This window comes from Nothobranchius furzeri, chromosome 16 (assembly GCF_043380555.1).
Source record: "Nothobranchius furzeri strain GRZ-AD chromosome 16, NfurGRZ-RIMD1, whole genome shotgun sequence".
NCBI lineage: Eukaryota > Metazoa > Chordata > Actinopteri > Cyprinodontiformes > Nothobranchiidae > Nothobranchius > Nothobranchius furzeri.
The window spans coordinates 38,183,086-38,205,763 of NC_091756.1; the positions used below are offsets into that span (position 1 = coordinate 38,183,086).

The window sequence follows — 22,678 nt, forward strand, 5'->3', positions numbered from 1 at the left end:
CACATTTTCTTTGTTTTAATCCACATAAACTTTATGTAAATTTCAAAGGTAAATAAAGTTACCCATCCCATCCCTGCAGGTGAACAAATACACAGGTAGAATGTGTAAGAACACACTGTAGAACAGAGGATTAACCGCTGCTGGCTTGTACAGAAAACTAGAAAATAAAACAGGTTGTTTCCAGAAAAACCTAAACACGAAACCAACTGGAACTTAGCCACAGATTAAAACAATTTGAGCCATTTATACAGTGCAGCATTGTTTCTAAGAACAATAACGTAACCCTCTCACTGTCCTAATGGGTGTGACCCCGCCAGGAAAGTTGACCATTGAGCAGGGTTGATGTTTTATCCCTTGGGTCCACGTGGCAGGGGTGAGGAGTGAGCACCACCTCACCCCTGCCACGTAGACCTCAAGGGATAAACCATCAACCCTGCTCAATGGTCAACTTTCCTTGCGGGATCACCCATGAAGACAGTGGGAGCATTAAAGACAAACCAAACAGATAAAACAGAACCATTAAACGTTACAGTTTTGTTACTTTGATGATTAAAGTAACAGTCGAGTCATGGACATCTTATTGTCTGTCCAACAGCTGCTTGATGAGATGTTCCAGGTTGTCAATCTGTAGGTGGCAAGCAAAAAAAAATAAGAATACTGGTAATTATCCATCCAACCATCCATCCATTGTCTGAACCCGCTTTGTCCACATAGGGTAGCGGGGGGGTGCCCATCTCCAGTGGTCAATGGGCAATCAGACGGGCTACACCCTGGACAGAGCCAGTCCATCGCAGGACAACACAGAGACACACAGGACAAACAATCACACACACACACTCACACACCTAAGGACAATTTAGACAGACCAATTAGGATGAGTTAAATATTTTCTTCATTTTATGTGACAAAAACAGCTCTGACCTGCTTTTTAAGGCTTTGACAGCAGCAGCTTGAAGTTTGATGATCTGGAAATATAAGAAACCAGAGTGATCAAAACAATTATTTTCACACACTAAAGCTTGGGAATGATCAAATCTGACAATGTCCAATAAGCATGGCTTCAGGTTGGGTTGAAATGCAAACACACCAGAGATAGTTGAACTGTTTTGGTCTTGTGGCTCTATTTGGTCTACGTCCTTCTTCACTGGATCTTCTGCAGGGTAAAATAAGCCTCATGAAGAACACCATCAGTAAGGCCGGGGACACACTGGCCGCGGAAGCGCCGCGAAGTGCCGCGAAAATGGGACCGCCTTCATTCGGCGCCCTTGTTAAGCTATTCTATAGACCACATGGGCCGCCGAAGCGCCGCGAATCGCCTCGCGCCGGCGCTCCAGCCCACGCCGTGCAGCGATCATTTCGGCGTTGGCTCCATTTTTTTCGCGAGCCGCGGGTGAATCGCGTCAATTCTGGCAGGAAGTCAAACGTAGACATAAGAGGCAGGCCGGTAAAGTTAACAAAATAAAGCATTTCAAAATAAAATTCCGCAATAGTCAAATGTGTTCGTAAACAGACACTGCAGAAAAACCACACGAACACGCACACACATACACACACATCGAACTTGTGTGCGTGTGTGACCACGTGAAGGGGGGAGTGGTTTTGGGTGTCTTTTCACCGGAGCAAACAGGACAGAGAGGCAGAAAGTCTGAGGCAAGCAGTTAGGATGGATGACTTTAAATTAATTATGGAAGTTGAGAAACACAAGGAGCTGTACGACCCCCGAAAAACATGATTGTTTACGTACCCATGTCGGAAGAAACTGCTAGGATACAGCTGCAGAATTGGAGCGGGTTCCAAGAGATTCAACTGGCAGAAACAACTCATACCATAGGTTCACACACACACACGCGCGCGCGCACGCGCACAAACACTCAAACGTAGGAAAAGAGCTGAGAAAAGGCAGAGAGGAAATGGAGGACACCAAGTGTTTAAAAGAAAAACTACAGCTGAGCCGAGGCGCGCCTCGACTGGGGCGCGTCTGATCTGAACTGAGGAGCGGCGAGCAGCGGCCGAATTTCGTGAGCGATTCGCTTCTCGGCGCTTCCGCGGCCGGTGTGTCCCCGGCGTAACCTGGATAAAGCTTGAGTCCACTTAGTAGTCCAGAGTATCTGCAGGAATCTTGACTTTTTCATGACCCTGCAGATAGCCTGCAGTCAGCACAGCTGGTTGATATTTAAATTCATCATGCTGCTGCTGCCTCTTGGCCAGATCGTCGTTGTAAATAAGAATAAATAAGAATTCATTCTTAATCGGCTCATCTGGTTAAATAAAGGTTAAATAAAATAAAGATAAATATTAGAAAAATGCTTGCAACAGTAAACAAATTTTGTCCAACTTTTCTGTGCAACTGTAGTCATAATAAACTTGCTTTAACAACTGTTGATCTCACCACTGACAGGTGCAGCAGAAATGGACTGGGCGGTTGGCTCTGAGGGTTTGGTCGTGTCGGAGGTATCCGCTGCGTTTCCCAGCTCCGTATGAGATGGAGGCTTGGGACCGGCAGGTACAGATGAAGTGCTCGGGGATGTGAAGCAGCCATCTCGGTCACTGCTTGGGCTGGCGTTTGGGTGAGGGCTACTCTTGGAATGGGCATGCAGTGTATCCAACATCATGGCAGTAAGATCCCCCCCGCCTCTCACGGCGGGGCGAGTGAGACACAGCACATTAGCAGAGCCGTCAAATGACTGAACTGAGGCCAGGACTCCGTTAGCCAGCTCACTCTGGAACACCTGCTGCACTTCTTCTGGCCAATCTGCAGGAAAGTGCTCCTTCCCTTTCAGTGCAGAAAAGTAGGGTGAGTGATTCATTAGGAAGAGAAAACTGAAATATTAGAACCCTTGAAAGAGGTTTGATCTAACCGTCTTACCAGCGAGGGCGCCGCGAGCTATCTGGAAAGGGAGCGCCAACAGGTGTGTGGGGATGGGCAAGATTCTGGAGTGTGGTACCTTCTCAGAGTTACCGTAGTCCGCATAGAGGACACTCATCTCATTCTCACCAACTGATAGGACCACTGCTCTGTACCAGTTATTATCAGCTGGAAGGGAGAAAAGTGTTAATAAAACCACATAATTTAGCTTTTTCAACCACCACATGCTCGAGTTTCAATCCTGCACCAACATGGGAACAAGTTTGATTCCTTCTAAATAATACTGTTAAAAACAAAAGGCAGTCGCAGCTGCAGCCTCTGTCATCCCTGGAACCTGTTTTACAGCTTCTGTAGCATCCAGCACAGAAATCTCCATTAAAACAGACCCTGTTGTTAACTGGCTGTGGAATGTGCTCCAGACCTGTCTCCTACCTGTACGCTGTGTTTAAAGAAGCTCCAAAGATGGCTTCACAGTGTGAAAACACACACACACACACACACACACACACACAGTAATTATATTTACTCACAGACAGGGAATTACCAGCTTAGGTCTGCAGGGGCAACCGCTGCCGGTGGGGTCTTAAGAATAGAGACCGTACTTAAATGTTTACATTTTCAAAGTGAAGTGACGAAAATACAAAGCCACGTGCTGAGGATTTTTCTTTAAAAAAAATTTCTTTAGGATTTGTTGTCGTTGGCAGCTTTTAAAGGATGGGCTGAGAATGTTGCAAAAGATCAGAATCACAATTATAATTTTAACACTGAGCTGTTACTCAATAAACTAGACTGATACTTGGTTCAGAATTTCTCCTTTGTTCCACCATGACACCATCGAACTCCCGCACAAAAAGGCCATTCCTCCGGAAGCAACCACACACTTTCAGAATTAAAGTATATATGGCAACAGGACGTGTTTAACATAAAAGCATTATTAATAATCACACCTATTCTTTTAAAAGAAATTATATTTACCACTTACACCTATAAAGATGTGCTCTTTCAAAAACAAACAAAACCAACTGACTGTGATATGTGTGACCGGAGAGGTTTAATACATTTTTTTTAATTCAACAGTCCATTGTCCCTCGCTTAGCGTTTTCAGTAGCTGAAAGCAGGATGCCGCCTTTTTTGTGAGTTTGCAAGTTGAGCTTTGGCGGTGTGCCACAACAATTGCTCAACCTTTTGTGTTTGAATGAGCTCCCTTATGCTGCTCATTTCAAGGCGAAGTCTTTTTTCAGAGATAGACTTTGTTGACTTGAGTGAGTCGACAAGAGAATGGTTGTCTGTAAAACAGATTATGGGGACAGCATGTTTTAAGTCTCCAGTGGTCAACTCTGAAAACAATGTAGGCAGGAAAAGTGCATTATCAATTCCATCAGATATTGCCAGTGTTTCGCCCGCTAGTGTGCTCCGTACAACTCTTAACTCTTCGTGACTGCCAGGAGAGTGGTGAAAACTTTCCATCCTTCCCCATGAGGACAATTAGATGTCCTCCTTGTGTTCCTCCATTGGGAAGATTTCCAAAAGAAGCATCACTGAACACAGCAATTTTGAGGTCGCTGTCTCTGCCCAGTTGTCCAAAGTTCAAAGTTACACTCATTGTCTTCAGTTTGCACACTACTCTGTTAGTTTCATGAATCGTGTTCACAGTTGCATCCTTCATGCTTGACCCAGGCTAAAGTTCATGCCACCTAAAGAAGCTGACCCAGTTTGGATCGCAGTTGATCCTTTTCTCCTGGTAAGAGAAGTGACTATTGTTGTACAGTGCATTGGGGGTCCACATGTATGGGCTGCAGTTGTTGGATGTAGGTTTCCTGGTGTATGTGTACCTTCTTGTCACTAGTCACAAAATCCATTCCCACATAACTGAAGTTGTTCTGCTCTTCACGGCCAACTTGAAATGCAGCTCTTAGCTGGGGTATCACTGTTGAAGAGAAGCTCCCTGTTCCTCCCCAAATGAAGTCATCCACATGACAAGCAAGTACTCCAACAGACATTGCCTTCTTTACCAGTCCTAAAGAAAACAGCAGGGTTAACCTTTGATATTTTCCCTCCAAGTCTTTGTACAATCTCCTTTACACGATTCAACCAATACAGTGATGCAGTGATGTACCAATACACACATTTTTATAGTTTCCACAGTCTGCCGTCGGAGTGTGCTTCTGGTGGAGGTCTGATATAAAGATCACGTGACAGTTCAATTCCTTGTAGAAATGCAGATTTAATATCCATCGAGTTAAGCGTCCATGTTCTCTGGCAGATAACTGCAACAAGCATGCAAAGGGACTCTGAAGCACGTGTTGGTGAGTCCTTTTGTAGTTCTGACACTTGTAATTCCTCAAACCCTCTGGCCACCAAACGTGCTTTAGGTTTTAATCCATCAGACGTCTCCTTCACAGTGCAGACCCATCTTGTGGAGATTGACTTTTGCCCTTCATCTCTAACCTCTACAAAAACATCATTGTCCTTCCAACTTTTTATCTCGTCTTGTTTTGCATCAGCAAACGCTAAATCTCCCATCACAAACACCTCCTCACTTGTACCTGTTACATCCACTTCCATGTCAACTTCTACCTGGAAATCTTCCAGTCATTTGATGTCAACTGAACTGGTGTTTCCTGCCAAAGAGTTAGGTTCCACAAGAACCACATTGTACCAGTTTCTATATTTACCTGTGGCTTTTCCTGCACGGCCCAGCACTTAAGCTGTATGAAGGCCTCCAGTTTCACGATTTTCGTATTTTATCACCTGTCCAGGTTTCAAACAAACACTCTCTGGCTGCACATCACTCTGTGTGTTCCTTTCATATTCTCCTCTTGTTGCTGCAGGTTCTGCAGTAGTTTCTCCAGCATCCTCACCAGCTGTTACTTCTGGTTGTCCCAGTGTGTTTGTGTGCTCTGCAGCCTCCATGTCATCAACAAAGTCTCTTGTCCTCTCCTGACTTAGCACAGCATTTTCTTTTATTTCTGCGTAGTTTTCCAGTTGTAAATCATCTTTCTCGTTGTCCACCTTTTGCAGTCTGAGTTGATGGACTCATACACATTCCACCATGTCTGACAAACACCACTGCACCATCCTGTCCAATGACGACTCCTGGTCCTTTCCACTCTGGGGTGTCCACTCTTTTATAATAGACTTTGTCACCAACTTCATACTTGTCATCTCCATGTTGAATCTGTTTACGCAGAGCTCATCTTATTCTTTCTGAACATTCTGCTTCTGTAAATGCTTTTCTTGATGCATGCAGAGCCGAGATGTGATTTGCCACCCATTCGCTTTTTGTTGTGCCTTCCAATGCAGGTAGTTTGTCAGTCAGCACAGATGGCAGGTTGGGATTCTGTCCAAACACCAGCTGATATGGACTATAACCATGCACGCTCTGCAGTGTTTTTAGTCATTATCGCCCAGTCCAATGCAGTATCCCAGTCACAGCTTGTATCCGTTTTCACTTTCATTATGATCTCCGTGAGCGTCAAGTAGCCCATTGCTCCATGGGCTGTATGCTGCTGTCGTCTTTACTTCTATGTTGAAGTTCTCTGCCATGTCCCGGACCTCATCATTGTTAAACACTCCCCCATTGTCACTGAACAGCTTTTTAGGTGGACCATGCACACTTATCCATACATGAATGAAGTGTTTAACTATTTCAGATGACTTCTTCAAGGTTAGTATGCTTCCTGCACTAAATCTTGTGAACTGATCAATGACATGGAGGTACCACATCCCCGGCTTAAGTTCATGTAGATCAACTGCCAGTTTCAGTGTACTGAGATGCCAGTGGAAGACCAACAACTGGCTTTGGTCTGGTTCTGCCGTATCTCTGACAAGTTTCACATTGTTCTACCACCTTTTGCAGAATAGATCCACACTCTTTGTCTTTATTGCCTGAACTTATCAGCAGTCTGTTAAGTTTTTCAGCAGATGCGTGCCCAAACTGCTTGTGAAGTTTAATCAGCATTTTTGTCTTCTCTGCAGAAGTCATTGTTTCTGTGAGTGCCAGTATCTGTTCTTCACCCTTCTTTACATTATCCGTTGACATTGTCATGATAACTAGACGGCATATTGTTATCCATCATGTTCACACAGTAGTGACCGGGGCTGGTAAAGTCAAGCTTCACAGGTTTGTTGAACATCACTGTGCTGTCATTTTCCATGTTAAGCACTGTTCCTGCCTTTTTCATTTATTCTTTACTTAAAAGCAGAGGTTTTTTGTTGGGACAACTTCTGTTTCAGTCTGACACTTAGTCTGTCCAATATTTGCTGGTATCTTCAGCTTTTTGATGGATTTTACTATTTTTCCATCTCCAAACCTGAAGGGTCTACTGCTGTGTACTTCTGACATCTTTAGTTTTTTATTTCAACTGGAGTTAGCTTAATAATATAGCTGTCAAGCCATTCTTGTCCACATACTGTTTTGGTGCATGCTGTGTCTATTAATGCCGAACCAAGGCACTCACTCATAAATATTTCTGCATCTGAGGGTGCCTCTTTTGTATATAGAGCAATGTTGCACTCCTCCACCTTCTCTGACTCACCAGCATAGGTAAGTTTAGCTTGCTCACCTTTGTTTGGACAGTCTTTTGCCCAGTGAAATGTGCTCTGACACTGCACATCTTGATCTGCATCCATACCTGTCCAGTAGATTAGTTCCAGGGAGTGACGCCTTTCGTTTATCGCACTGATTCCAAGAGTAGCGTGGTTTGCTTTTCTGTTCTGTTACGTAGGCAGTTTCTTGATTAATTCCCACAGCGTGAGCCGACTTCTCTCCGAAGATCCTTTTTTAGCGCTGATTTCATCGAAGCAAACGTTAAATCTGTGCACGCAGTTAGGGCCAGCTGTCAGGCAGTATCCAACAGCTTGAGAGCTAACACCGCATCCGGAAGCTCCATCTTGTATTTCCGCATCTGCAAGTATCGCTGTTCAAAGTCAATGATATAGTCCTCCAGGGACACGTTGCCATCTCTCATGATTCGGTCGAAGTTAGTGTATGCTTCATAAACATGGTCCTTTTCTTTTTTAAGAAATAAATCATCAAAATTTTGAAGTAACGTCTGCATTTCGTCATCTTCATTCAAATCATCCACCGATATTTCCATCGCGACTTCTCTTGCTCTTTCAGATAGCGCCAAAGCCACCGTGAGCGCTTGTTTATTTTTCTCCAAGTCCATAACCCGAATACAAATGAAGACTTCATTTTTCCAGCTTTCATAGGACTTATTTTCATTGAAGGCTGGTGGGACTCTGTAGTTGTTAGCCATCCTCTGCTACTAATGTTACTCAATAAACTAGACTGATACTTGGTTCAGAACTTCTCCTTTATTCCGCCATGACACCACCTAACTACCGCACAAAAAGGCCATTCCTCCGGAAGCAACCACACACTTTAAGAATAAAAGCATATATGCCAACAAGACGTGTTTAACATAAATGCTTTATTACCAAGGCAACGTGCATTTTTTCACGTTCCAGACAAAATTATTTTAATGCATTCAGGTACTATAGGGCTGGGCAATAAATCAAAAATTTGTCGTTACCCAAATTTCTGACTCTTACCGATATCGTTTTCCCCATGTCAATAAGAAAAATGAAAATGTGTGTAGGTTGGCAACATTCATGTCCCTTTAAAAAGCTGTATCACCTTTAGTCATGTGACTCAACATATTACACGCAACAGCCCCATCTAGTGGACAGATATTGTTCGGTGTTTCCCCTAGGAATCTTTCCAGCTGTGGTGGAGGTGGTGTTGGGGGGGGGGGGGGATTATGACACGTCTCACCTTTATGTTAATATTGTTTTATTTGATGCACTCCAGCGACTGCTAGTAATAACTAGTATTAAAAGTGAGTACACCAATATTTGCACAAGAATAATTTCTGTTTTAAACTCTCAGTGACACACTTTGCAGGGTGGATTTGGCATTTAATTTTTCTTGGCGTCTGGAAAAACATCTCCTTTTGCCCCCTTTATTTTGGTCCAAGATCATTACTGGGCTGGCCCTATTAAACACGTTCTACACCCCTGCTTAGTAGACTTAATGAAGTATTTTTAAGCAAGTATAAAAATAACTGAAACACAAATTTACATATTTGGCATTATTGACCAATATCTTTGATTTAATTTATTTGTTAAGAACATCAAGATGCATTACAGTGAACATTATAATAAGCTGGGCGGACACTGTGCAACTTTTTCACTCGTAACACAGCTTCAGCTCAAACTGTACGACCAGTGCAGGGTAGATCTCACGAGTCATGTGCTCACTGTACGTCTGGTAGCAACACGTCGGACCTAAAATATGCTAAAAATAGCAGTTTTTACACAACACGTCAGACTTTTTTGTCTTGTTTTGCCTGTTGTCCTTCGGGAGTGCTGCAGGAGGACACTCAGGGACTTATGGGGGTTGGATGAGGAAACGAAATAAAGTAAATCTGTGTTTTGTGATCAGTTTAATTTGACATGAACACGACAAACACGCCTTCTTGACAATCATTGTGAGTAAAAAAACGTGTAGAAATAAAAACGAACAACATGTGTTATTAGGGAAATAGCGGGTGAGCGGAGTTGATGCATGATTGCGCATGCGCCGTGAGCGGTTCTGATACTTTTTGGGTCGCAACCGCTCGCTGCGCCGCTTCAACCCTCATGAGGAATGAGATAAATATCAAACACTCCAGAAGTCCGTGCGAGCTCACGATTGCTGATCGGTAGCTGGTCACGTGGTGTTAATGGCCTCTCGTAACCCCCTGTACACTACACGACGCTCAGCGCAAAACTCGCCCCGATCTCATGGATTCTCGCACGAGTGGAAAATCTGCTCAAAAAAGTGAAAAAGTCGCACAGTGTCCGCCCGGCTTTACTGTGTGTGTGTGTGTGTGTGTGTGTGTGTGTGTACGTTGATGCCTGGGCCGAGCTGACAGAGCTCCCGGCTGCAGTTTTGTGTCTAGGGAGGGGCGGGCGCTCTATCTGACTGGCCAATCACATAGCATGAAGACTCATTTACCCAATGAGGATTTCATTCAGCACGATTACAGATATTTACGAGTTTTACACTCGTTTCATGCTCGTATTCGTCAAAAATTCTTTATCCGTACGCTCATAGCTGTAACCACCCTGCCCTGCCTCCTCCTCCTTGCTACCTGCCGGCTGTGATCACAAGCAACAACACAGTAGTTCCCGCTGCTTCTTCGGGAAATGGCGCAAAAAAAAAAAAAAAAAAAAACCATCAATAAAACTTGGGATGTTGTAGGCTTGGCGGTGGGATTTCAGCCGTGGCGGGTCGCCACGGCTACGCCTATGTAAGGGAAACCCTGTTGTTTCAGCGCATAAACATGCACTCAACAAAAATATAAACGCAACACCTTTGTTTCTGCTCCGATTTTTCATGAGATGGACTTAAAGATCTAAAATTCATTCCAGATACACAATATTACCATTTCTCTCAAACATTGTTCACAAATCAGTCTAAATGTGTGACAGTGAGCACTTCTGCTTTGCCGAGATAATCTATCCCACCTCACAGGTGTGCCACATCAAGATGCTGATCCGACATCATGAGTAGTGCACAGGTGTAACTTATACTGCCCACAATAAAAGGCCACCCTGGAATGTGCAGTTTTGTCTCACAGCAAAATGCCACAGATGCCACAAGCATTGAGGGAGCGTGCAATTGGCATGCTGACAGCAGAAATGTCAACCAGATCTGTTGCTCGTGCATTGAATGTTCATTTCTCCACCATAAGCCGCCTCCAAAGGCATTTCAGAAAATATGGCAGTTCATCCAACCGGCCTCACAACCACAGACGACGTGTAACCACACCAGCCCAGGACCTCCACATCCAGCAGGTTCACCTCCAAGATCGTCTGAGACCAGCCACTCAGACAGCTGCTGAAACAATTGGTTTGCATAACCAAACAATTTCTGCACCAACTGTCAGAAACCGTCTCAGTGAAGCTCAACTGCATGCTCATCGTCCTCATCGGGGTCATGACCTGATTCCAGTTCGTTGCCGTAACGGACTTGAATGGGCAAATGCTCACATTCGATGGCGTCTGGCACATTGGAAAGGTGTTCTCTTCACGGATGAATCTCGGTTTACATTGTTCAGGGCAGATGGCAGATAGCATGTGTGGCGTTGTGTGGGTGAGCGCTTTGCTGATGTCAATGTTGTGGATTGAGTGGCCCATGGTGGTGGTGGGGTTATGGTATGGGCAGGCATCTGTTATGGATGAAGAACACAGGTGCATTTTATTGATGGCATTTTGAATGCACAGATACCGTGATGAGATCCTGAGGCCCATTGTTGTGCCGTATATCCATGAACATCACCTCATGTTTCAGCAAGATAACGCACAGCCCCATGTTGCAAGGATCTGTACACGATTCTTGGAAGCTGAAAATGTCCCAGTTCTTACATGGCCAGCATACTCACCGGACGTGTCACCCGTTGAGCATGTTTGGGATGTGCTTGACCGGCGTATACGACAGCGTGTACCAGTTCCCACTAATATCCAACAACTTTGCACAGCCATTGAAGAGGAGTGGACCAACATTCCACAGGCCACAATTGACAATCTGATAAACTCTATGCGAAGATGTGTTGCACTGCATGAGGCAAATGGTGGTCACACCAGATACTGACCAGTTCTGAGTCCCCAGACCCCCAATAAAGCAAAAAAATTGCACATTCCAGGGTGGCCTTTTATTGTGGGCACTACTCATGATGTCGGACCAGCATCTTGATGTGGCACAACTGTGAGGTGGGATGGATTATCTCAGCAAAGCACAGGTGCTCACTATCACACATTTAGACTGATTTGTGAACAATGTTTGAGAGAAATGGTAATATTGTGTATCTGGAATGAATTTTACATATTTAAGTTCATCTCATGAAAAATCGGAGCAGAAACAAAGGTGTTGCGTTTATATTTTTGTTGAGTGTAGTTATGGTCCATTTATCGTTAAAGAGATGAAATCCTCAAAATATTGTGATTATTGATTTTAGACTATAGCCCTAATGTACAGTCACGTTTCCCTTACCAGAGAACTGGGCGCAACAGGCCGATCCAGGGGCAGGTTTGCACTTTTCAGCTGCAGAAACGTTGTTCTTGTTGCTGCCGCAATAAACAGCCAGCTTCTCCATCACCTCCTGAAGCTTCTGTTGGTCCACTTTCAAAAATAAAGAAAAAATGACTTCCTGGTTTATATGTATGACTAACAAAGCAGTGAGAGTGTTCTCACCCTGGGCGGGACAGAGCAGGTAAAACAGGGAAGGATTAATGACTGCTGTGATGCAAGGCTGAAAGACCTCCTTGAGAGGCAGCTCCACTGTTTTCCAGTCCACGGGGAACGATGCTACTGGTAACAAACAGGACATTTTAATAAGGAAGCTGATTATGTTATTTCTTTGTTTTAAGACATTTAACATTTTAACTGACCTTCTTGAGTCACCGCTGTCAGCATTTCACTTGACTGACTGGAACAGGTTTCTGTCTGATTGTTAGCTTGAACGTTGTACTCGTGTTCCTTCACACCATCTTCCTGTTTGATCATGGAGCTCACCTTTACAGGCGATGGTTCCTTAAAACATTCTCCATAAGGTTTAACAAGCTGCTCACAAAGTAATGTAGCTGCAACATTCTGGCCTCTACTCTCGAGCTCCACGCCGTAGCCCTGCTCGGTGAAGGAGAGGACGCGAGCGGTGAGCTGTTCGTTGTCCACCAGGGTCTGAAACCACAGGATGGCCTCGCTGCTCCACTCTGATCCGACGGGCTCCACACCTGATTCCACAAGCATAATTTGATGGAAACTTTTAAATGCTTATTTTGTCCAGAGGTGTTTGAATTGTTCATTAAAAATTGCATAAAATTCCACCATCATTTAACAGAATAAGACAACTGCCATCGTGGTATTCAGTTTACCTGCAAGCCAGCAGCAGACTGCCTGGAATGGTAGCACCAACAGTTTGGCTGTGATGGGCCGAAGGTGACTTCTTTTCACCAACTTGTTGTAACCATAGTCCACAAGGCTCACAGCTACACTGTCCTTGTGGACGCTCGTCACCATAGTCCGGTACCACGCTCCTTCACCTGGAAGGAAAATGCATTTACAGATGTGAACTCTCAAAACAATTCTTTTTAAACAAAACCTTATGTCCAGATCAAAGGTCACAGCCACAAAATAATTCTATCATATGTATACATGCAAGTATTTCTCTTAAGGTTTAGCTGTCTGATTGCTAACAGTTAGATGACCTCACCAGAAGTCTGTGCACAGCACGGCTCTCCCACTTTGGGTACAAATGCTGTTGCATCAGCCTCACAATGCTGCTTCAACTGAGCCCCCAGTTCCTTTAGCTTCTCAAGCTCTGACAGACACAGAGAAACAAGCTTCACACAAGACATTCACAGTCTAAGGTCTGAAGCATTAACTATATGCGTCATGTTTCTTAAGTGGGGAAAAACTGCAGACCAAAATACAAAGATTAGCCTAACTTTTTAAGGAGGAAAAAATATAGAAAGCCATTAAATATGTTCAGAAAAAGTAATTCTATGATCAGTTACATTTTAAGATGACTTAAAATTCATCAACAGGGACCTTTTTTTAAAAGGAGGAACACACCTGTGCTCTGCTGGCAGTAAAACTTTCCAGGGCTCTCAACAACAATGGGCAACAGCACCACCTTCTGGCCATCAGAGGGGAGCTCAGCAGAAGACCAAACCAGAGGCTCAGACACTGGGGAGCATTTCAAACATGTGGCGAAACAAAACATGTCAGAAACAAAAGGGGTTACAGTTGGATTTAAAGTGTTTAATTAATCCCAATATAACCAATAAAATCCTAACAGAAGTATCTATTAAACAGCTTTGTAGGAGATAAAGGCTGAAATGAGATTTAATCAGTCAGTACAAATGAAATACTAGTAAGGTTATTTTAGACACTTTTTACCAATTTGTGCTGCAGAAGCAGTCTTTTCCTCGGCTTGAGTAGGGATGGTCGTAACAAGAGCAGGAGCAGCGTAACCTGCAGCAATCAGCAGCGTGGCTATGTTGTCCACAGGATCACTCGTCTCATCAGACATAGACACCAAGAACTTGCCCTTGTCTTCTCCCAAGATCTCTATGTTTAGTATTCTGTTAAGCACCCGGAGCTGCAGGGCCTCCACACATTCCTTTGACCAGCTTTGCCCATTAGGCTGCACCTCTGGATAAAACAAACAACCTCTTTAAAATTGTAATAATCACCAAGTTTCTTCCAAAAAAAAAGCCACTAAAAAAAGGAAATGCAAGACATTACCCTCCAAACAAAAACCAGCATGCATTCTGGTTATTTCCTTACCAGCTAGACTACAATGCATGGCCTGCATCGGAAGGGCCAACAGTGGGGGGCTAATAGGTCGTAGCTGGCTTAAAGCCACCTCCTCTGAGTTGCCAAAATCTAAGTAGCCAACAATTATGCGCTGCTCTGATGGATAAGCCAAAACTTTAGCTCGGTACCACTGCTTGTCCTCTGAAAACAAACAAAACAACAAGGAGAAGATTAAATTTCTGTATCTGCTACAGGAGGAGCAATATTTATGTACAATAACGTACAGCAATACTTATTGATTAAATCAATGACTGAGCTTAAAGTTTGGATGTAACAAAAAATAAATAAATTAAAAAAAAAAAAGGGGGGGGGGGGGGGGGAACAAAGCTTAGATGAACAAAGTTGTACTAGGTTTGCTTAGAGGCAGGAGGAGATGAGCTGTACCTGAGAACTGGGAACAACAAACAGTTTCAGGGGCCGGTCTGAAGTTCGGTGAGGCTGCAACCTGGGAACAGTGTTCTCTCAGCTTCAGCTGCAAATCCTGGACAAGTCCTGCAAAGCAACATTCCAGCTGAGGTTCAGATTCATGATGGGAGAGGAGAGGTTATGGTGGCAGACTCACCAGCATTGTCCACCTTCTGCACAATAAGATCATTTGGTGACTGAAGGTGGGTGATGAAAACTGAAAGCTGGTCTCCTACAAACTGTTTGATTGGCTCAGGTGGTTGAGCCCATTTGTTGTCATCTTTTCCATCAGAGAAACGCTGGAAATTTTTCAAGGATGTGGCTAACATGGCACCTGAATAAAATCATACAATCAAACTTGTGTCAGTACTGGACTGCTGAAAACCAGGAATCAGTTAATGAGCGCAACTATGAATGAGTGACTGCTTTCATTGTTGCGTCAGTCTGACAGACACTCATTACAGCTGAGTTAAGTTCACCTTGCACCAAAGATTACAGATGGTCAAATCAAATATTGACTTCAAAACTATTTGCACCATTTGTTTTTCCTCATTGTTTTCATTAATTCTTTACGCTTAGTAAATCCAAACTAATTTACCCGACAACAGAAGCAAAGAGTTGATCAAGACTTTAGCATTGTCCTGTGAGTTAATGGTTTATGGTTCTTCACTGTGGGCCAAATGAGGAGTCGTAGGAAAATGGCCAGATAAAAACTAGATGTAAAGAATATTACCAATATTGTTCACCCTAATTACTATGCAAAAAAAAAAAAAAAAAGCTGTGGTAAATATATATTAATGTCATTATCTCATTTACTTATTTCGACAAAAATATTGCTGGATTTGACTCCTGAAGGCAAGACTAGAAATGAACTTTTTCAGTACTGTTATGGAAAAATTTATGTTTATTAATTCTTGATCATGGACTCAATCAAATGAATGTAAATGTATTGCTCTATGCCTCTTTGCATCTCTCTCTCTGTCTGTCTGCCTGTCTAAATTAAGCCCCCACAATGCGGCTCAAAAATTGAGGCCAACCCGGAAGTACCAAAAATTGCAGTTCCACCCTCATCCGCTGGGAGCTGGTGTCAGAAGCGAGTAAATCCTCATTGACTCCCATGTTAAAAATACCAAATTCACAGCAGAAATAAACATGTTTAAAGCTTGGTACCAAAACATGTTTTTGGTTTAAATTATCTAGTTTACACTCATGACAACTCAGAGGGGGGTGAATTTTTTTCTCACTCTTCTGTTTAAGTGTATTAAAAGCCTAAAATTCTGTATAATTAATGAGCATCCGACCCACGTGACCACAGAGCTAGCTCCGTGGAAAGGCCTCAGTAGAGCCTCGGTCTGGCTAGGAAACTGCTCCGGGATTTTGAGTCTGTGTGTTTGTGTATTCTTTTTTTGATATTTTTTGTGCAATTGTTGGACAAAATGACTTGCTGTGGCATTAATTGCACTAATAGAGCGTCCAAGGAGTCTCCACTTCATTTTTTTTTTCGGTAAGTAAAATTATATTTATGCATTTTAGGTCACTGCCGAGCTGAGCTTAGATTTTAACATATAATGTTTAACCATGAAATTTAAATGTAATAGGGTAAAACCCAGTGCATTTAACACAATGCTGCACTTTAGAAAATGGGTTGAAATATAACATGTTGGTGGAGCTGGGTATCGACCATCGGCTTGTGGAGCTTTCGGGAGACCGATGTTTTCCACCCATTTCTCCCCTCCCCGCAGCTCGGCGCACCTCTGTCTGATCGCGGCTTCTGTCTGCTGCGTGGGCTGCCGGCTTTCAGCAGCTTTCGGGAGACCTCTGTGTTCCACCCGGTTTTACCCAGCGGTCAGCCCGGCGTACCTCTGACTCAGAAGCTCTGGTGTTGTGCACAGTTAACTCCGGTTGTAGCTAGGTTGCTACCTCCGTTAGCTTAGCTCCCACCTCCGCGTTAGCTTCAGGTTAGCTTGTAGCTAGTTCGACCGGGTGTCGTCAGTTGATCCCAGCCTTACAGCCACACCCTCAGCTCCACCTCTCTTCCCTTTTGTGGAATTGTCTGGGCTTGACGGAACCTGTGACACGGTCAAAATGGCGGTGGTGGCCACCTCCCATTTGGCCTCAAAAACGTGTTATTGGAGCCTATGGAAATTAATTGTCCAGTATATATGTCGATGGTATAAATAAACTCTGTGACCGGATGTTTGGGGCATTTTGCCTCGTGCATTGTGCCACAGTTATGACTGTTTGACTTGTCTGCTCATTGTCTCCTGCTCTCTTCACTATAGGAAATGGGTTATTGATAAGCATACTGATGAAATCCATGACAAGTACACATAAATGAACTTACAAACATCTTCCTCAGTGGGGGCTTCACTGATGGTACATTTTTGAGCATATCCCCCCTGAAGAAGGAAAGCACTGAGCTGCTTTCCTAAAAAAAGACACAAGGAGGAAGGTTAATCATAGGTTTTGAACTTGAATAGACTCAACATACACATCTTTACATTTTTATGGACATTTTAGCTCCATGTGGCCCACCTGCAGACAGCAGCAAATCCACAGCATGGATATGACCATTGTCCAACGTCTCCAACAGCTTAACAGTCACAATCTTGCCTGCCAGCAGTTGTTTCATTGCAACACAGCACTCGTCTGACCACTGATTTAACACCGGCACCACACCAGCAATCTGGCATGCCATAGCCTGAAAATAATAACACAAGCTGATATATTGAAAGGCAAGCTGTTAAAGACCACAAGAAGGAAGACTGTTAAAAACAGCAAGTTACAGTTTTAGAGTTCTAACCTTGAAAGCTGTGGGTTAAATTAACATTTAAATGGCCAAATCACAATTTGACATTAGGGACTTCTATGTAAGTGATTCAAACAAATTCAGATAAAGACTGTAAAAGTAAATACTCACACATGGCCTAAACAGCTGGATATTAGTGGGCAAGGGTCTGATCCTATCAACTGGGACATCTTCTTCATTGCCAAAATCAATGTAAAGGATGTTCGCCATCTTTTGGTCCGCAGACAGAGTCTGGACCAGGCCTCTGTACCAGTTCTAGACACCAGGGATGTATGTGAGAGACAAGTTGGTACATAAACAGGCCAATGTGTATTCAGTAAAACACACGCCTCGTCTAGCTGCTTTAGAAAACCTCTGCTCACCAGGTCACTGGAAAACTGAGCTGTGCAAACCTCTCCAACACAGGGTACATAAAGTGACACTGAGGTGTTTCTGAAAGCTTCCTGCAGTCCTGTGCTGATGTTCTGTAGAGCTTCCAGCACCTCAGGATTTTGATGTAAGAGGAAGAACCTACTAGGGCTGTACACCTCAACAACAGTTGCCTGGGAAAAAGTTTAACAAAACAAATGTTGTTTTAAGGTATTTAAAAGTGTGAACTGTCTCTTCTAAGCCACTGGTGGAAACCGTTGTGCCATACCTGGATCTCTGGCCCCATGATGACTTCAGTTGTATACAAGTCTTTCAGATAGACTCTCTTATAGCTGGCTGATTCCTTGGACTTTTAACAGGAGATTAAAAACAAAATAAAAACAGATAGTGTATTTCATTCAGGATGCAGACCACATTTACAATAGAATGAAAGAAACTCCTTTTATTGTCCCTCATTGAGGATATTTTGTGTCACAGCAGCATTTACAGTCAGGGGAAAAATAGGAGTAAAAAAATAAATAAATGAAGGCGTAAAAAATAAAAAATAAACACAGAATTACTTAGGACTCAAAAATACTCATGTACAGCGGTCCCTCATTTATCGCGGAGATTGCATTCTAAAAATAACCTGCAATGGGCAAAATCCGCAAAGTAGTTGGCTTCATTTTTTTTACAGATTTTGATACGGTACGCAACTACCATTAGGGTCTCACACACATGAAAACACACTAGAATGTTTGTTTCTCAACTGTTTTTTTTATCGTTTTTCTTTTAATTCCCTTTATAATTTAAATTAAAGTGCCTTGTGATTTTTATCTTTTCTTACTTTTCTTTTTATTTGGACACAGAACGCAATGCTCTGTAAAAAAACAAAAAAAGCACGCAAAATTGCACCAAAAAATCTGCAAAATTGTGAACCGCGTTATAGCGAGGGACCACTGCAGTCAAGAATCAAATGCTGAATGTTTAGACATTTTATAAAAAATTCAAGTGATATAAGAAATGAAAAGCTTGTGAACTTAACCAATGCTGAATTTACCATTGAGGCTGGCAGGTGGGTTCCATCTGACAAAGAAGCATTTTCCTTAGGCTTTTCTCTGTAGATTGACACAACCTACATTATTTCTTTGGCAGTGTGGGTTTATTCAGTTTTTTAATAATGAACCAAAGGCAAAACTTAGTAACATTCTTACTTTGCAGGTTCGGGATCAACAGGCTTGCATACAGGTCTGTGTGCCTTCCAGTCTTCTGCCTGACAAACCACAGAGCAATAATGCATCTTCTTGCAGCGCTTACAGCGAAGGTTCCCTGTCAATCAACACCAGTAGGTTTAATTGATTCAAACATGTTTGTAAAAACTTGCAACAAACTGCACATGCCTTTTAAGCACTTTCAAAAGGTCCACATCACAGTACAGTTTGGCGACTGGACGAATTTATCAACAAACCATCGGCGATAGGCCGAAACCTTCATTGACCTGTTGGGGTTTTTGTTTTTTTATGCAGCATGTCGAGGGTGAGACATTACAGACATCTATGTTAAATCAGCATAGTTTTTGCAACACTATGTAGGGCTGCTCGATTATGGCAAAAATAATAATCACGATTATGGTGACTGAAATTGAGATCACGATTATTTAGGACGATTTTTCTATTTATGTTGATTTTATTTGTTTTTATTCAGTCATAAAATTGCTCAGGGCACAATCAGGACAAAAATAAGAAACAAGATGATCACTAAAAGAACTCCTGATTCCCAGTATAAAAAGACCAATATACTTATAGCTCATAGTCTATGACCCAAGGGCTATAGACCTTGGTTTAACTCATTTAAGTCTAACTAGTACAGACCCAAATACCAATATCTTGCAAATACTGGCAGCAAGAATTAAACAGTGGCATTTATAACAAATAAATGCAAATAAATAGAGCTGAAACGATTCCTCGAGTACCTCGAATAATTCGAGTACAAAAAATCCTCGAGTCAAATTCTCTGCCTCGAGGATTCGTTTAATTCATATTTAATTAATTCATGGCTTTGCAATCGCCCGGGGTCATGTTTCACCCGGACCGAAATAAGTGACGCACATGCCCACTGGACTGAATGCACACGCGAGTAGCGAATATAACTTAACTTTCTCTTAAGCCATGGCGGACAACTTGAACCCCTGTGGAGTGCGAAAAAGACAGAAAATGTCAAAGTTGTGGAACCATTTTTCACGTCGTAAGGTGGAAAACGTAGTCCAGTATAAATACAGTAAAATGGATTTAGCCTACCACAACACCACATCCTCCATGCTGCTGCAGCACCTGTAAATGTCACTTCTGCAAGCGGACTCGGAGCCTCTACAAGATAATGCATTTTAGCCTGTTTTTCTATATATTCTGCGGACTCTGCGACTTTTTCGTTTGTAGTGCTCAGTTTCAGCTCACACCTTACATCTGGTAGCAACACGTCGGACTTCAAATGTGCTAAAAATAGCAGTTTTTACACAACACGTCGGACTTTTTATTGTGTTATTGATGTCTGTTGTCCCTCGGGGTTTCTGCAGGAGGACACGGGTATTTATGAGTGGCGGAGGAAAACGAAAGAAAGTAAATACATGTTTTGTGATCAGTATAATTTGACAAAACCACAGCAAACATGCTTTTGGCAATCCATGTTAGTGTGAGAAAAAAAGTGTGGAAATTAAAACGGACGTGTGTTAATAGGGAAACAGCCAGCGAGCTGTTTGCGCCGTGAGCGGTTCTGGTTATGTTTGGGCCGCAGCCGCTCGCAGCGTTATCCTCCTAGTTTTTGTCTGGCTTGCAGGCTAGCAGATTCTCGCACGAGGGGAAAATCGGCTCAGGTTTACTTATTTTTTGCACAGGCATTTGTTTACTATGAAGTAAAGTTGAAGTGCTGAAGTTATGCAAACTAATTTTGAATAAAACTTGAATAACTGGCAATTGCTTGCTCATTTTAAGAGGTCTTTCATAATTATAACATGCTATTTGATATCAAATCAAATCACGTTTATTGTCACGTCACATGTGCAGGTACACTGGTACAGTACATGCGAGTGAAATTCTTGTGTGCGAGCTTCACAGCAATAGAGTTGTGCAAAAATACAGTAATGTAAAAACAAGTAAAATATAAAAATGGCTAATCTAAGTATACAAATGAATAAAGTAAACAATAAGATAAGAGATATAAAATGTACAGAGGTTGGTATGTGCAAAACAGTGGCATTAATGTACAGTATGGAGCGTGTAATGTTGGAACTTGGTGGAGCTCGCGACGAGGCAGCCATACTCGGCGCCATCTTGGCTCATCAATATATGATATAAAGGTTTACAAACACAAAAGGGTAATTTATTAGAGTACTCGATTAATCGAAAAAAAGATTCGATAGAGTACTCGATTACAAAAATATTCGATAGCTGCAGCCCTACAAATAAATCGATGTTCACAAAATGTTGCATAATACGTATTTAGTCGTGTCAAGGTGCTGTAGGAGAGTGCACTAGCACCGTGTCCTCAGAGAGATTAGTTATTATTTATCAGCATGAGGAACTTATTTCTACCTTATTTATAAACTATTTATTTACAAGTCCATCAGTTAATGTAATAATTGTCCCAACCACAGCTGCACCCCCCACCCCCCCAACCCGGTCTCACAGCAATCGGGGCAAGCTGTACGTGTGTTTAGCACGCCGCACGCGCACATTTAGCCGTTTTTAGTGGCTCAGGAGTCCGCAGGTGCGGTGTGTGTGTCACTCACTCTGGTTAATCCAACAGGGAGCCGGCTCCGAGAGCCGTTTCTTTAGCGACTGACACATCACTACATCATTCCCTTTCCTAATGTCCTGAAGAACGGTCCGGAGCGCAGGCGGAGTGTTTAGCTAACCTGCAGGAAATGTCGACGACAGTTATCCAGAAAGTAGCTAAGGGTTACCAGAGATGTTTCTGAGGTGTTCGCCAGGTACTTTTAAGTTAAAAAGTCAACAAGGGGGTCTGAAAAGCTGCTAGAAATAGCGTTAAAGTCACTAAGTTGGCAACACTGTGGGAGGAGCGCTTCATTTGCAACTCAGGGCAGCGCAAGTGGGAGGAGCAAATAATCGGCTTGTTTTGTTTTTTATAATCGTTCAAAACTCAGATCGTAATCGTGATTAAAATTCGATTAATTGAGCAGCCCTAACACTATGTACATATACATTATCAGAAGGATAGGAAACTTGTGATTCCAATGGTTTATGCCAATACAACCTCAACTGTAGACACAGTAAGCGCTTTTGTCAAACTCAGAATTTTGAAGTAATGCCAGTTTTATCTGAAGCGACATTGTGGAGTACTTTACAACAGACATTACACACGGAACAGCTTTATTGCACAAACTGGACCAGGGTATATACAGCAATCCTTAAGTTAAATTTACTACTTTTTAATACTTTTTTTTTACTACCTTCAGAATTTTTTTAAAACCATCACAACACTAAATTGCAAGTGTTAATCAGCGACCTATTTACACATATTTTAACATATATAACATACAAAAAGAATAGACTTAAGAGACTCACTGATGTTGACAACGTATTGCACATATTTATTTTACTTAGAAAATAAGCCAGGCACTTCTGTTCAGTGGTTCAGACAGTTGACCACGAGGCCTGAAATGATGCAGAACGACCACTAAATATGATGTCATCATTATGTGACCGGATATGCTAAAGTAGGGCTGCTCGATTATGGCAAAAACAATAATCACGATTATTGTGACTGAAATTGAGATCTCGATTATTTAAGACGATGTTTCAATGTATGTAGATTTTTATTTTTATTCAGTCATAAAACTGCTCAGGGCACAATCAGGGCAAAAATA

At 42.6% G+C, this 22,678-nt stretch overlaps 1 protein-coding gene across 3 annotated transcripts in view; it reads right to left on the bottom strand.

The window, feature by feature from the left end:
* tdrd1 (tudor domain containing 1) overlaps positions 1-22,678 on the bottom strand; it is a 30,436-nt gene continuing 7,758 nt past the window's right edge. For 2 of the 3 annotated variants that reach the window (XM_015963131.3, XM_015963129.3), the window contains 22 exons: positions 19,011-19,125; positions 18,857-18,914; positions 18,086-18,166; positions 17,811-17,990; positions 17,560-17,703; positions 17,175-17,340; positions 16,984-17,067; positions 14,797-14,973; positions 14,619-14,726; positions 14,205-14,375; positions 13,815-14,069; positions 13,488-13,601; positions 13,126-13,233; positions 12,788-12,955; positions 12,305-12,646; positions 12,108-12,224; positions 11,907-12,035; positions 2,867-3,034; positions 2,390-2,773; positions 1,088-1,153; positions 922-965; positions 1-625 (listed from right to left, as the gene is read on the bottom strand). In XM_015963131.3, coding sequence (XP_015818617.3) covers positions 578-625; positions 922-965; positions 1,088-1,153; positions 2,390-2,773; positions 2,867-3,034; positions 11,907-12,035; positions 12,108-12,224; positions 12,305-12,646; positions 12,788-12,955; positions 13,126-13,233; positions 13,488-13,601; positions 13,815-14,069; positions 14,205-14,375; positions 14,619-14,726; positions 14,797-14,973; positions 16,984-17,067; positions 17,175-17,340; positions 17,560-17,703; positions 17,811-17,990; positions 18,086-18,166; positions 18,857-18,914; positions 19,011-19,125 — 3,227 coding nt within the window. In that variant the 3' untranslated portion in view covers positions 1-577. The remainder of the gene's footprint in view (positions 626-921; positions 966-1,087; positions 1,154-2,389; positions 2,774-2,866; positions 3,035-11,906; positions 12,036-12,107; positions 12,225-12,304; positions 12,647-12,787; positions 12,956-13,125; positions 13,234-13,487; positions 13,602-13,814; positions 14,070-14,204; positions 14,376-14,618; positions 14,727-14,796; positions 14,974-16,983; positions 17,068-17,174; positions 17,341-17,559; positions 17,704-17,810; positions 17,991-18,085; positions 18,167-18,856; positions 18,915-19,010; positions 19,126-22,678) is intronic. The other variant, XM_015963130.3, reaches the window with a different exon arrangement.